Source organism: Athene noctua, chromosome 1 (assembly GCF_965140245.1).
Source record: "Athene noctua chromosome 1, bAthNoc1.hap1.1, whole genome shotgun sequence".
Taxonomy (NCBI): Eukaryota; Metazoa; Chordata; class Aves; order Strigiformes; family Strigidae; genus Athene; species Athene noctua.
The window spans coordinates 146,497,706-146,514,350 of NC_134037.1; the positions used below are offsets into that span (position 1 = coordinate 146,497,706).

The following is a 16,645-nucleotide window of genomic DNA, read 5'->3' on the forward strand; positions in this document are numbered from 1 at the left end:
CCAGTTGATTACACGTTAATTGCCAAAGGTAACTTGCATATTGTATATCTCCCTCTTCTTTCTGTATTCCTCAAGCAGACATGCTGTAGAGATATATTTATATTTTGTAAAGTATGACAAAATACCACAAAGTGTTCCAACAGTGAAAAGCTTACTAATTTTTTAGTAAATGGATTTTAAATAGCTGAGGTCTAAGAAACCTTAAAATAGTTTTCAGTGACTGTTAAATCACAAAATTTAAGGTACTCCTTATACACCATGTGAAATTCTAACTGGTCAAGATTTTCATTAGTAACAGAAGTAAATATAAAATCAATAGCTGCAAAAGATAGTAAGTAAATAAAGAAAGAGGAGGTCAGCCCTTAAAAGTAAAACTTGTTTTAATATAAACAAATAGTTCTTTATACATTCAAGAACAAAAATGCAACCCAAACTGAAAAATAATCATGAAAAGGAGTGATTCTGTAAAGGACAGTGATCTTGATAGACTAATAACTGCCTATGAGTGCAATGCTGCAGTGAAAAATAGGCGAATGTAACCTTAGATATGGAAACAGGATATAAAAATAGACAGGGTTCTTTATCTCAATATATATTGTTAGAAGGAATGATTTCAGAATACTGCAGGTGATCCTGTTTTTAAAAATGAAAAAGGCCATAAAACCTGAAAAAAAAGTGCAGACACTTTAGAAGAGAGCAACAACTCTCTTGAGGCCTGGAAGTGAGAGACTTTAGAAGCTCAGTGTGTTTGTCTTATAAACTTATTGCAGTCAATAAGTAAGTTCTCAGAGAAGAAAAAAAACGTGCCACTTTTGCCTGGTTTTGGGCATTACTGGGTATCTGATACGAAAACCTTCCATCTTCCATTTGGGCATCTTTTTACCTAGTACATATGAGAGATTCCACATGCAGAACATCCGTAGCTCAGAGTGCATGGCATGAGTTTGCTGCCTAAAGCCGCAGAGCGGACAATATAGGCCAAATGTGCTGCCAGGCTGGGCAGCACATGTGCCCCGCTCCCAGTGCAGGCACCTGGCGAGCCTGCCCGCCCATCGGGTGTCACTGGCATGGGATTTGTTGGAGTGGGCTGGCCTGCAATCTTGCCAACTTGTTTTCTTCTGAGTTTCGGCACTTTTTCCTGTTTTTTTTTCCACTCTGGTATTTTTCTGCAACTCCCTGAGTTACTGGTATTGTCTTAAGAAATTGTCTGTTGATCATTCTCTTTTCCTTGCAAATCTGTGGCTTACCCACTATAGAGGTAACAGTAAAATTGTCCACAATGAGTGAGAGATCAAGCTGAGTGATCTGATGGCCTATTCTGATGTCAGACTATGATTCCATGAGGTTGGCCAAAATCCTTTATTCATTTAAAACTGTTAGGTCAGACTGTCTGGAGATGTGTAAAGCAAGAAGAGGAGAAAATAAACTGGTGAAATTAATGTTTGGGAGGCTTTTTCCTTGGTTGTACAGACAAGATTGTAGAGTTCATCTTCAGAACAGTATTTTAGAATTAGAATTAAAATTCTACACTGCCAGTCCTTGGAGCTCTGCTCATCATAATTTTAAATAAAACATTTCCCTCAGGACCAGGCAAAACCTCTGAAAAGATTAATTTCAATTGTAAAGTCTAATAATAGCAGTGCAAGGTATGTCCAAGAAAAAGGAAACTGGAGCTCAATATGGCATAATGAGTTATAATAATGTAATATCTATTAAAGTGTGTACTCAAAAACAAAGCTAAGCACATTTAAATTCTAAGTATGAATTGTGCAGTTAATTGAAACAATAGATTTACAGCTGTGTGATTAAGTCTGTATATTATTGTTGGGCTAGTGACAGTATCCCTAGCTCAGTTATGTAAGGAAGGACATGCAAATGCTAAATCTAAGTTCTTTCTATCCAAAGAGATTTTAAAAGATCTCTGAGTTAATTTTGAATCGTGACATGACTTCATAATGGTAGGCCTACACTCTTTCACTCTTGTTCACTCTGCAAGTATTATACTCTACGTCACCTCAGAAAAACTGGCTGCTACAAGTAAAAGCTGGATGTCAGAAGTGTCAATAACATTGCCTAGTCGCAACTGAGTTATTATTAGCTGCAGTAGTTCCAGACACACACTTTGGCTTATGCTGGCAGCTAATGGCTTGTCCATAATGGCCACTTTGCATGAAGTCTCATTTAAGAGGAATGGGGCTTTTAATGGCATACAAAGGAGTATACGTAAGTAAAAGTAGGGAGAAGGGTCAGTAAACAGGCTTCCTGGTCCCATTCACTTTTTAGGGAATTTTATCATTTTAAGCATCATACATGTAGTGTCCACCATCTCTTTTTAGTCTCTTTGTATGCCAATTTCCAGCTCTTTTGAAACTTCCACTATTCTACAGTCAGAGAAGCATTCATTCCTGTATGTAATTCAGATGTCTACATGCGGGCATTCTTCGTAGTCTGGATTTATTTGGCAGAGTGAATTTTCTGCCAAGCAGCTGCGAGTTGGAAGCTTCTTGGCAGTGCATATTAGTCTGCCATCAGGTCTGTGCTGCTGGGGATAGACTGCTTCTTAATTACCTCATTTAAAGATAGCTTGGGTATCTCTGTCCCACACTGAAGTCTATCATGTAGGTATCTCCAAATCACTGAAGTGTGCGAGGATTTTATTACTTTATCAGTGTCCTCATTTGTATAACTGGCCTTGTTGGTTTTACCGCTTTACTGGGGTTTGTATTTCTTTGCCATAAACCTAACATTTATTTGATCTGCTGGTATTTGCACATTTTTGATAGATAATTATTTTATGTCTTGTAATACAAGTACTGTTGGAAGGACAGTCTTTTAATTTTTATGATTTTCATTTCTGACTCCAAAGATGATAGCATTCTAATTCTGGTTAGTAGCTGTTTGGTTGTTTGAATAATCCAGTTTGAGGTTCTAACAGATTTGGTGGAGCATATGAGCATACAAGAGGCTTGGGATGTAAAATGTATCAAAAATTGTATTTGATGGGGATCATTTGGTAAATGTATACAAGAAATGTTATTAGATCATAGTTCAACTAAATTTAAACTTACTTTACTTTCAGTGATTAATTTACTCTAGTTTTTAATTTTTTTATTGTATAGCTTTAAGCTTTCAAGTAGTACTTGATTGGTTTGAGCAAGGAATTAATTCAGGCTCCACTGAAGAAATGAATTAGTTTTCCTTCCTGTATTTTGGGGCTTGTTTGTGGAAGTATTAGTTTTGAATACCTGGATGATGTTTATTAAATCATGGTCCTGCTACCACAAAAATTGTAAAACTGAAAAAACACTTCAAGCCCTGATGCTGTTTGTAGAAAGAATTCATTTCTTCCTCCAGATCCATAAGTAGCAAGATATAACCTCAGATGAAAACTTAAGTATATTTACTAATAGTCCATGTTTGCTGGGTGGAAAGAAGGTGGGGAGGAGCGATGGAGAGAAGAAAACAAGCTCCTAAGATGAACTGTAATGTTCTCAGAAACCAGCTAAGCATTTGTTCTTCCCTACAAAAAGGAAATACCTAAACTCAGTGGCTTGATTTTTTTGGAGGTGACAGATCCCCAGTACTTCATAACTTGAAGGTTTACACAGGAGACTGCTGCATCACAGGCCAAGTGTGAAGACGCTTTTCTGACTCTTCAACAGAGCATGGTAGCCTGATGCAAATAGAAAATACTATGACAGCTGTAAATCACAGCTTTTTCAGTAAGCAGAAGGCAGCAATAGTCTCAGTGGGGATAGTGATTCCATTTTTTGGAAGTAAAATAGGGCTTGTAAAAAAGGTTTAATTTATGTTCAAGTTATTCACAAAGCTTCATAAACTGGTGAAGTTGTGGAAAGCAGAATACTCCCCTTGGTTGAATAACCTTTTTAAAATGTCATTAATTTCTTCAAATAAATCATTAAACTTTTATTTGGTTAATGTTGGGCTTGTTGCCCAACTACAGATTTGCTGATAAGACTATTTCAGTTTCAGGTTAAAAGTCAACGTACATTCAGATATAGGGGAACTCTAATTGTCACTAATACAAAAGACCAAGGAAGATGCTAGGTCATGTTTCCTCTAATAAGATGACGAGTACATACACTTTCCATGCCAGTGTGCCTTTTCCATAAGGCAAAAAGCCATGATCTGGCTTCTGCTGCTGCTGCTGCTGCTGCTGTACTGCTCTATGGAAACACATTATAGATAGCCGTACTTTGATTATTTGGACAGATAAGAGGTGGAAGATGTGCAACAGCATAAAACCCCCAAATGTATGCCTAATGGTGTCATGTTCCAAACCAATAACTTCATTTTTCTTCATCATTTAACCATCCAAAGAACTGGAATTTGTGGTCTGTAAGGAGAAACTGAGCATTCAGAACATGCCAACTTGATGATTAAAGCAAACTGGCCTATACAATACTTGATTTTATGTTTAAATCCTAATTTACATTTCTTAAATTAGAGGGTCAGATGAAACAATTCCGTTAGAGGGCAGCAGTACATGTAGGTACAATGTCTTCTGCACTAAATATTTAGTTTACAGTCAGCTTCCTTATCACTATGAGCTGTGTTCTGTATAATTTTTGCATATTAATGAAGAGAAAAATGAAGCTAATGTAATTTAAAATATTACGGTAATGGAAAGTCTTTTTTTAATATGCAGGTACAATAATACACATCCTCTCATGTATTTAAAAACCAAAACAAGTGTGACAAGTGACACAAAATATATGTAGCACCTTCCAGCTAAAATATCAACTCTGAAGTTGTTACTCTTTCTGTGTTCTTTCTGAATTATACAATTTGTATAATGTATAACTTTATTTCTGGGAATTTTTATTTTTTTAAAAAAATGTCTTACTTTTCAAACTCTGTTTTTCCTTATTAGCTTTAATGCTTAAGTCCATGTGCAGACTTTCTAGATTGCAGAAATGGGCATGCTTATTCAGGCACCTTTTAATGATTAAGCATTGGTAGTGTATTGTGATTTGGCAGTGATTTCTTTAGGTTTTTCTATGAGTTACATCTTCTGAGACATTTGATAATGAAATGTAAGCCATGAAAGTCTAAATGTTCAGGTTCCGTTTTTATTAATACTCCATTTTAAATGCTTTAATAGCTTTAAACAGATGTCCCTGGCTAGTATAGCTGGTTCAATTCATACCAGTTTAATACTTTACTATGCTGTATGTGTCTAATTCAAGCAATACCACAAACATACCATTTCTTTTTCCATTTTCAGTTGTGTTACTTGATACTACAGCTGCCCTCGGAGAACTAGGATGGAAAACATTTCCTTTAAATGGGGTAAGTCACTCACTATTTTGTTTTATTGACTTGATTTTGGCATTCTGATACTCTGGAAGTGAATGGCAAGAATATCCCTGGGTAGATATTGTTACAATATAAACTTGTCAGAAAGATTTTAGTTGTTCTCAGGACTGGAGCAGCCTGTGTTGTTAAGTAGGAATAACAGACACGAGAATGATGTGAGGACACATTATTATGCCCTTTTCTTGCTTTTCTGAGTGTTACGAATCTATCTTACTTTAAATATGATTCTAATTGTTACACATCATAAAGTGCCATGTTAAAAAGTCCTATGCTAGAGGTAGTCCTATGTTATGAAAACATTTTTTGTGAAATAAAAGGAAAAATAAGTTTCGATTTTATAACTTGAGAAAAAATATTGAGAGGTATGGACTTCAGCATGTGGTAAAATGGTATCAGGTTAGCTAAATCGGAAAACTTTAATGTTATTTAACCCGTTTAATCATTTAGAGAAAATATTTAACTAGTGCTTTTTTTCCTGCACTGATCATTCTAGATTAAAGTTCACTATTGCAGTTTAATGTCTTATATGGGTTCACTGTATTGTTAGTACAGATTGCCTGGAGACACCTGACATTGCATACAGGGCCTCAGAGCTTTAGAGGTGTCTGGTATACTTGGTGTGGCCAAGTGAGTGGAGGGAACAGGAGCATTTTACTTTTTGAAGTTCAACCATCAGTGCTTTGCAGTGACTATAGTTCCAAAACCTGTCTTCTTTTTCCACCCAGCAGGTAATAGAGTATCAGAGGCATTTGTAGTTTCACTTTTTAATTAAGATACAGTATACAGGAGCATTTAACACCTTTTTATCAGCTTCTAGTTCTGATGTCACTGTAGATACTGTATATCACCTATTTTTATATTAGCTGGCATTATCTCTTAATTCTTGTGTATGAGGCATATAATTATTTGCTTCTTTGGAATGAGCTCAGAAAATACTGGTTTTCTGAGTGAAAAATCTTGGGGTTCTTTTAGTTATTTTATTTCTTGTAATCCATTCCAGAAGAAAGTAGAAACTGTCTATCCTCAGCACTATTTTTATAAAATGCCTTCTGTGTCTCTGCCCTCAGGGCTTTCAAGCAACGTGACATTTCTTAATCTCAGACTATTTTCAACTTTATGGATTACTCTTTTTCAGGGTTTTCCAGTTCTTTGTATTTCTAGACATAATTTCAGTCTGTTACAGATGCTTCTGTGGTTTACATTTTGTATGCGGTCTCATGCAATCTTGAGTTATAATTCTGAAAGTTTTATTTCCTTCAAAAATCCTGAACAAAGCAAATACTGTCATACAATATGATGAGAAAATACAGCAAGGAATTTCTGCTTTAGCAAAAAGCAAATCCTGTCATATACCGTGATGAGAAAATATGGTGAGGAATTTTTTGCTCTAACTTTGTGATGAGCTCCATTGAATTGCACAGGGAGACTGGCTTTTGGAAAGCACATAAGATATAACTTCAGTTATTCTCTAAGTTCTTAGAAGCCTTATTAACCCAACAACAATAATCACAATATACAAGCACAAAATAATCTGCACTCAAACTTGATTTAACACACAGCCATTACAACATAGCTATTTTGGTTGGTCATAGATACCCATAGTAGCACATTGAGGGTTTCCAGTGTTTAGGACCTTTGCTGTGTTTTAAGAACTGGCGGCACTTACTACAATGCAGGGAGTTTACATTTGAGTCAGTACTTGGGATTCAATTATTAGAGAATTTCCTGAATAAGTACAATTTAAAAAAAAAAACAAAACAAAAACAAAAACTAGCTAGAATAAATATGTGGGAGAAAAGTGGTTTGTAGCATGAGGAAAACATACAGAATAAGGATTCCTGGAACATAAAATAGACCGAAGAGGCTAGAGTGGAAACTGAGACGAAGTGGGTACATTGAGTATGGAGAGGTAGTTAAGAGAAGTGTGCAGCACTGTTAACTCAGGAAGAAAATATGTCTGATGATGAGTTAATCTAAGGTGCAAATGCATTAAAGATTCATGTGCACTGCAACAAATAAGCTTTCAAATAAACTTTTTGGGAAATTGTACAGGTGAGAATCCATGATTTGAAGAAGCACAATCCATATAAGATACTGGTCACATACAATAGAATGTGACTGGATATGCAGACAGGCAAGGTTCTCCATTTCTCACAGTGGAATGAAGGAAAATGCGTTAGGTCGACATTCCAGGAAAGGCTGCTGTGAGCAGTATGACCTAGTGGCAGTGCTGCACCTCTGAAACAGTGCAGAAAGAAGGAACAAACAGAAAACCCCAATAAATAGTGGAGACAAATGACTTATATGAAATGAGAGTTATTTATCTCACTTACTGACAGTTATGTAGAACTGCTGATTAAAATAAATGAAATATATGTTAGCTGATTTTTCAGTCAGTGTTATTCTGACAAACTTCATTAAAATATACCAAATGTACAATTGGGTTTAGGTATTTGAACATACTGAAAAATTGCATAGGGCTATTAAAATATGAAAAGTTGCATTGCTTTGGCTTATAAAATACTAAAGATACTGAAGTTGAAAACTAAACTGTAATGTATTTCTAAACTGTTTTTATTTAAGTTATTCTGGGATCCTGTACCTTTCACAAAGGTAAAAAGAAACTTGAACTTACAAACTCATGTATTTAAGAGAATACGACATTTGTATGCTTCATATCACTTTTGTATGCAGTCTCTGCAACAAAAGGCCAATGTATATGTTAATTATGACTTGATTCTTACTAAAATGTAAGGCAAAATAGTGCTTTTGAGATTGGCTAATAACTCCTATTATACTTACCGATTTAGTAAAGAACAGTAAAACTGGTGTCTTTGTAAATCTTGCACAAACTTCAGAGGTGTTATATTATGTCCACAGTGCTATCTAATCTGAGTTACTTATCTATCCTAATATAATGCACAGTATGGCATAATTATTGGTGTAATTGAGAATATCACTGCACAAATAAGAACACATTTGTCCCATGATGGGCACATCAGCATTTCCCCTTTTCCTGGAGCAGAATGACAGGGTTTGGTTTGTTTGTGCTTTTGATAGGGGTTTTTGTTCAGGTACTGCATAAATCTTACATGTTACTTTAATCAAACTTTTTTTTCCTCCCAAATAAATGCATGTGTCTGGTGTTTACATGTGTAAGAAAAATGTCTTTGACGTATAGTTACTGAACATTTTTGAGGTTAGGAGGGTGGGGTGATAGTTTTTCCTGAGACTGTGACATTAACAGAAGTCATTAATTTACTGTCATAGTCAGTCACAAAGAATGTTTCTATTGAGTATGCCTCAGAGATTTTCAACTAACAGGCTAGGGTGAAATAGGAGAAAGATTCAGGAGGTATTCTTTTGGAATTTGCAGAACCTTAACCTTTACTTCACAGACTTTTTGTTTATAACAGATTCATAATGTAATGTTTGCAAGCTTTCAGGAGTTTTGATAACCTCTAGCGGTACCTACCCAAACAAGTAAATATACAACACAGTAGTTTTGTATGTGGCATGTGTATGCAATCCCATCATTTAGCTGCAGATGAGTCATGCACAATTGTGTCATCCATTCCTTTGTAATATAATATATGATTTTATTTTTTCATTTTCTTCCCAGTTATTTGTGCAACCTTCCTGAAGCGTGAGAATACAATAGTTTTTCCTGCAAAATTGTCTTCTTTATTTGCTTGTCAGATTTCTTCCTTGTATTTTGAACAGATGATAAATTAAGTGCTTAGAGCTACAAAAATGCCACACAAAACATTAATATCTTTGAGGTCAATAGAATCAGCTTTTGTTGGTTGGGTTCCAATTTAGCTTCTCAGTGATAGGCAGTCTAAAATTTCTACTTTAATAATGAACACATCTGATACTTCCTCTGTTCTTTGGGCTATAGTTCAAAATGACCGATTGATTTATGAAAAAGCATCTGCTATGGAATGAAAGTAGATCTTTACTCAACAAACTGTCCCTCCATAACCTTGAAAAGGCAGAATAAGGTTTTTTTGATTGGTCAAAAAATGGCAAGGAACTCCTTCACAGGTTTCAAAAGAGGATGTGAATGTGAGCTGTGGGCAAGCCAGTCGAGTTTGTGTGAACTGTTATCCAGGGTTCCAGCTGAAGTCTTCACTGACCTTGGGGACAGGATTATTTTTCTGAGGTTTTCTCACTACAGCCTGTGGTGCTGTGACTGTTAGAAGGGCAGTTTTTTTCCTAGGGGATTAAGCACTGTTTAAGTGGTTAATAAAGTTTTGAAAATTAGGAAGGAAAGGAAAAAACCCTAAAGCGTAACTGAATTGTAGTGGTCCACAACCTTCACTTACCTATTAGCAGTAATACTAACGAAATAATGTGCCTTCGGCAACTCCAGTTGTTGGTTTTTTCCTTATGGCCTCACTGTAACTTCAAAAAAATTATTATTTATTACCCATTGCATTAAGCAATGTAACACAATTTTGTGAGCAAAATTTGCTTATGAGCTATTGTTTGGAGGCTGTTGTCATAAGGACCTGTCTATTCCTGATAAACTTCTCTATAAGTACCCCTGCTTAACTCTAAGAATGCCGTATTTTGCATGAGCTGAATCTACTTTGCAACTGTTAATTTGGAATAACGTGTTCTTATTTGAAGAAGAAAATTAGTCATGAAAAAAACATTCTGCTTCTAACATTAATCTAAATTTTAACTTCTGTGTAGCCACTTCATAAACTCCCAAAAAAGTTGAAATTAGCATAAGAGGAGGGCAAGGTGACTCATAACAGAAAGCTAAAAGAAATTATTCACATGTGGAAGGGGCTTGTACCAGCTTTCTTGACTTGTCATAGTAGGCAAAATGTATAGCCTCAGCCATAAAGAGCCTACTAGAAGTCCTTTAAATTATTTGACAGCTGTGTGTGATGAAACTATATTAATCCCAGTTCCCGCAGTTATTTGAACAGCTTCCTTGTCAATTGTTAATTTTCCTATTGATTTATCCGCAGAAGTAATTCTGTTTTGAATACCTTCTTTCTTCAGGGGATCTTTAAAGTTTTTTTTAATAACTCTCAGTAATACATAGTTTTAGGCCTTTTTTTTTTCTGTTAAGAATTTGTTGAGACTGGACTTGTCTAAGTACTGATTTTTTTCTCCCTACCAGACCGATTATTTTATCCTCTCTGTTAAAATAATTGTTTTACAGTAAATGCATCAGTCAACAATTCACTTTTTAGCTCCTTCTTAATTAATTAGAAGACATTTCTGTAGTGTATGGTAACGCATTTTTGAATGGCTTAGTACTATTTGTCACCAGTACTCACTCACTAATATTTTTTCAGGTTCTAATCAGAGATGATACTGAAGTTTTCCAGTGCCAACCTGCAAACATGTTTTTCAATGTAGCTGCGTCCGTCTTCACCTTCATTTTTTCACTGGTATCTCTGAAGGTGATTGGGCCAATATGTCTTGGACCATTCTTTTACAATATTTAAGATTTTTAACTATTAATTTTCTTAAGTAGATTGATTATTTTTTAGAATTCTCCTAATTTCCTTTGAAGTCACATAAAAACAGAATACTTCTAAAGAAAGAGAGAGCAGCTTAGGCCTCTTTTATTAAAACTATCAATTAACAAAGCAATTAGCAAAAGAAGTAGCACTCTCCAATACAAATTCATTGTATGCATAAAGAGTAGAAAACAGTGTAACAAGTTAGCTAGAAAGCTGACTTAAAGAAAAGAACAAAGAAAGGCAGTACAACTTTATTGTGTCAAACGATAACACAAGAATCAGATGCAGCTTTAGGCACAACACGCAATATATGATAGAAAGAAGGAATTTAAGGTGGGGAAATGATGAGAGAACAGAGTAAGTAATATGCAAGTGGTAAAAGATAGCAAGATAAGCAAGTAAAACATAAGCAAGTGTCTGAGATACAAGACTAAGATGTGCGTAGTGAAATCACTAATACACAAACAAAAAGTGAGGTTAGTGCATTAAACATGCTCAGGTAGCAGTATGGCATCATAAGAAAAAGGTAGGGCATGTATGGTAAATATGGTGATTCTCAGTGTCCACAATTTTGTTCTGTATTTCATATTATCTTGTTATCTACAAGCAGAGAACTACATTTTACAAAAGATAACAACAAATAAATAGTACGGATAATAGCGTGAAAGAAATGCAAATTATGCTCACTGTAGTTCCCAGTAATTTGGATTTGCCTATGAAATAGAAACCTCATAAGTTATGTGTATTTATAAACATACAAATTTTCAAATCCACATGGCCAATTAAATATTGATTTTAAGGATTAAGGTGATTTAAACATTTCATGTAGCAGCGTGAATTATAAGATCATCAGTACTTCTAATCTTCACTTTTAATACTGTAACTGTTAGAACCCAATAGATATTTAAATTCTTTATGACCAGAAAGAACAATTCATCAGATCACCCTTATATCAGAGGCTGTAAGTTTTCAAGTCTTGTCATTGCATTTACTCAGTAACAAGTAACTCACTGAAGTAATCCTTTTTAAAAGACATCAAGAAACCATAATTTCCCTTGGTAGTTTGTTCCATTAATTAATTAGATCACTGTTTAAAAAAGGTTCCTACTGATTCTTCTTTCTCAGCCTTATACTGTATCCAAATCGATGAAGTCCTTCATTGTTCCTTCTCCTACTTCTCTGAAGTTCAAATTATTGTGTGGTTCTTCTTTTATGAAAATACGGACACAAGTATGTAGTATTTGCAGTCCATTTCATTATTTTCTACCGTTACAAATCATCATGCCTCTTTTCTTTCTGATTCTCCCATTAACTGTCAAAGAGCTCCCAGTAGGCTTTCTCACTACAGTAATAATATTGAGAGCTCATGTTCAGCTGGTTCTCACTGTGACTCATAATTGTCTTCCAGAACTGCAGTTTCATACCACATAGTAATCTATCTGTTAGGTAAAACTGGTATTCTCACTCCTAGATATGTAAATATACATAATCTTTAAATGAATGTTCCTGATCAAAATATTTACATCATTCTGTGTGACTTTTGTATTCTAAATATTTACCAAACAACTTACCTTTGAAAAGTCTCATTAGAAAAAATCATTGTTTTGTTTTTATAGCTAAATATGATATTTATGATGCTATATGACTATACAATGGATGATAATGCTTCTTAATCTCTAATATGTGCTTGAATATTGTGAACTACTTTTTATGCATAATGTGACACCAAATATAATGGCTGAAAAAGGTCACAGCATGTTATGTCCACTAAACCATTTGCATAAACATAGCTTAAGGTCAGGATTTGTGGGGTGAATAAGATACTTTAGGGCATCTAAAACCAGAATTAAGAAATCTACTTGTATTTATTAGTTCCTGGTCTGCGCTGTGGTTGGAGAACCATGATTTAGTGAACAAGAAATTGTAATTCAAAGACATCCTCTGCTTCTTAATATGACATATTGTGGTGGATTGACCCCAGCCATCAGTTTAGCCCTTCCTAGTCGATTGCTCGCTCCCACCCAGCAGGACGGGGGAGACGATTGAAAGGGCAAAAACTTGTGGGTCAAGATAAAGACAGTTTAGTAAGGGTGGTGGTGGGTGGGGGTGGGGGGTGGGTAGTGTTGCAATGGCACTTATTCACCATCTCTCACCAGTGGACCGATGCCCATCCAGTCTCCAAGCAATGTCTACATTGAAAAAACTACCACCCCCACATCCCCAGTTTGATTTCTGAGCATGATATTATATGGGATTAAATATTCTTTTCATCAGTCTGTGTCCCATTGTCCTGGTTTCAGCTGGGATAGAGTTAATTTTTCTTCTTAGTACCTAGAACAGTGCTGTGTATTGGATTCAGTATGGGATTTGATATGAGAAGCATGCTGATAATATACCAGTGTTTTCAGTTGTTACTGAGAGATCAAGGACTCTCCAACTCCCCACGTCCTTCCTGTGTGCAGGTGCACAAGAAGCTGGGAGGGAGCAGAGCCAGAGCACAGGACCCAAACTGGCCAGTGAAATATTCCATATCATGTAACGTCATGCTCAGTATATAGAGGAGGGTCAGCTGGAAAGGAAGGTATTCTCTCTCGCTTCCAGGATTGCAGTTTTGGGATCTTGGTATTTTGGGATCATTAGCTGGGAACATACTGGGTATCAGTCAGCAGGTGTTGAGCAATCGCAATGTACATTAGCCGATTGTATTTTCTATTATTGTTATTGATTCATTTTATTACAATTATTAAACTTTTAATCTCAACCTATGAGTCTTCCTTTTCACCTCCAATTATATTCCCATCCTCCAAGTGGGGGAGGGTAAGCAAGCACCTCTGTGGTGTTTGGCTGCTGGCCAGGTATAAATCATGACACCCTTCCCCACTTCTTGCCCACCCGTAGTCTGCTCCTTGAGAGGGCAGAGTGAGAAACAGAGAAGGCCTTGATGCTGTTCAAGTGTTGTTCAGCAACAGCTAAAACACTGGGGTGTTATCAGCACTGTTTTGGTCACCAGTCTAAAACACAACACCATATGGACAGCTATAAAGAAAACTAACTCTATCCCAGACAGACCCAGTAAACATAATTAAAATTAAAGTTGTGTGAAAGTCAACAGGAAAAAATATCAATATCAAAATAAGACTATCGGAAGCCATTTCACTTTTATTCCAAGCAAATAATGGAATCATTTCGTTTGGAAAAAAACGTTAAGATCATTGAGTCCAACCCTAAACCTAACATTGCCAAGTCCATCACAAAGCCTCAAATGCCACACATGGTGACTCAACCACTTCCCTGGTAAGTGTGTTCCAATGCTTGATAACCCTTTTAGTGGAGAAGTTTTTCCTAATACCCAATCTAAACCTCCCTGGTGCAACTTGAGGCTGTTTCCTCTTGTCCTATCGCTTGTTATTTGGGAGAAGAGACCAACACCCACTTCACTACAACCTCCTTGCATGTAGTTGTAGACAATAATAAGTTCTCCCCTCAGCTTCCTTTTCTCTTAGGCTAAACAACCCCAGTTCCCTTGGTTGCTCCTCGTAAGACCTGTGCTCCAGACCCTTCACCAGTTTCTGATGGCTCTTCCTTGGACACGTTCCAATACCTCAGTGTCTTTGTTGTAGTGAGGGGCCCAACACTGAACCTAGTGTTCGAAATGCAGCCTTACCAGTGCCGAGTACAGGGGGATGATCACTTCCCTAGTCTGGCTGGTCATGCTATTTCTGACCCAAGCCAGGGTGTTATTTGCTGCCTTGGCGCCCATGGTCACAGCCTGTGGAAGAGAGAACTGCAGCCATGTGGATAGATGATGCAGAAGCAGCAACAAAGTTTTAACTAAGAACTGGGGACAGTTTTGAGAAAAAACACACCCAAAAGTCTAAATTCTTCCCTCTATTACAGCAGTTCAACTGCAACAAAGATAGGTAGTTACATCTATGAAAGCTCACCAGCAGGATTTCAGAGGTGTCACAGAGGCTGTAGTTTTAATAACAAGTTTAATAAAAGGTAGAGATTTAGCTGTCAGAACATTTAACAGGGATGAAGGAAAAAGAAGGAAGTTAATCAGATTTTCACACAATATGGAGAATTTACAGACATGACATTAAGAAAAATATTTGAAGTCACGTGTTTGAGCTGTAATTTGGACATAATCAGACACCATGCTCTGCAGTGCCATATTTAGAATCCTTTTTGACAGTCAAGATATTGTATGAGGGAAAAGGTAAATTGAGGGAGTATTTTTTTTAGATTAATTTCCATCTGCAGGGATTAAACTGTTAGGTATATTCAAGATCTAGTTCAGTGTCCAGGAAATCTTTTCTAAAGGAATTGCTGTTGCTAATAAGAGATGACTTGCCTGTGGGAGTCAAGTTTCCCATTTCTTTTAGGAGCATCTTTTAAAACATAAAAGGTTTTCTTGAAAACGGTATGTTCCTGAGACTGTCAATATGTAAGTGATTTGGTGCATGCCTGAATGGGTTTTTTTGCCTCTATTTCCTTAATTTGCTTGCATATGTAACGTGAAAACCCTGGCCACAGAATTAGCTGTGACTGTGCTGGGGATATGAGTATCTACTGGATTAGATGCAGGGTTACCAGAGCATGTTCTATCTGAAATGGTTAAATTCACAAAATGTTCCAGGTGCTGTGAAGAAGAGGTATTAATTGTCATCCTCCTTTTTTTTTTTTTTTTTTTTGGGGTGTGTGTGTGTGTGTGTGTGTGTATATTTGGGCAGTATCCTGATTATTTTTCATTTGGTTTTGTATGAAACATCTACTTACAGATTCCATGGAGGATGGTTATTTGCAAAATAAACTTGTGTTCCTGTTTGGATATCACAAACACATTTTGGCCCATTTGTGCTTGCACTGTGCTGTCACAGATCTAAAGCATTTATAGCTTGAACAATGAGATATAATTTGCTGTAAATTAAAAACAAACAAACAAACAAACAAACAACAACAAACCACTGTGGGAAAGCAGATATAATGAAGGAGGATTATAAACATATTTGAATGGTTCAGTACAGAACAGCTATATACTTAAATAGTAATCTGTAATAGTAAAGCAATAGAAGTAATCTCTGAACTGCTCAACCAAAAGCAATTTATTGTATTTTTAGTGTGTTATGTGGTAAGTTTGAACTTTATGATAATAACGTTGCATATACTTCTTGCATTATTTTTCCATTCCTGTTTAATTGAAATGGTACTCTATACAAATATATTCCTAGTAGAGGCAAAATTTCCTGTTTATAACTGGAACTATGGGCCACTTGCAAAGCAGAAGCATTTTTTGTACTGGTTTTGTAGTAGGATGATCATTTACTAAGATATCAGGCTAGGAGCTTGTCCTCTCCTTTTCATCCTCCATGACTATTCAAATATTTAAAAGTAAAACGTATCAAGGAGGGTAAAATCCATATTGAACTCACATAAATGAAATTCAAGTGTATCAACTTAATAGTGAAATGATATGACCCTTAGTGAGCTGGGCTCTTTCCTGTTCAAGATCTAACTTACCTGACTCCCTTCTCACACCAAATACACTTTGCTTTCTTACTTGTCTGTATGTTTCCATGACCATTAAGGACTCTGTTTGTTGGGTTTTTTTAATCACTTTTGAGTAACATCAGGAACATAAAAGAAGAAGGAAATAAAGCAGGCAGTCTTGTAGTCCTTGATGCAGAGGAGTGCTATTTAAAATACCAACCTTTTTTTCTTAAAAAAAATGTGCTTGTACTGTGGTTGGAAGCAGTTCATGCACTTAGTGCCCAGAAACTGCCAAAGAGCAAACGTAAACCAATTTACTTCATTTT

The 16,645-nt window shown here is 36.0% G+C and overlaps 1 protein-coding gene across 6 annotated transcripts in view; it reads left to right on the forward strand.

Annotated features, from left to right (window-relative positions):
* Positions 1-16,645, forward strand: part of LOC141957722 (ephrin type-A receptor 6) — a 529,737-nt gene that overhangs the window by 37,404 nt on the left and 475,688 nt on the right. For all 6 annotated transcript variants that reach the window (XM_074899660.1, XM_074899687.1, XM_074899670.1 and 3 more), the window contains exon 2: positions 5,249-5,313. In XM_074899660.1, the coding sequence (XP_074755761.1) occupies positions 5,249-5,313 (65 nt within the window). The remainder of the gene's footprint in view (positions 1-5,248; positions 5,314-16,645) is intronic.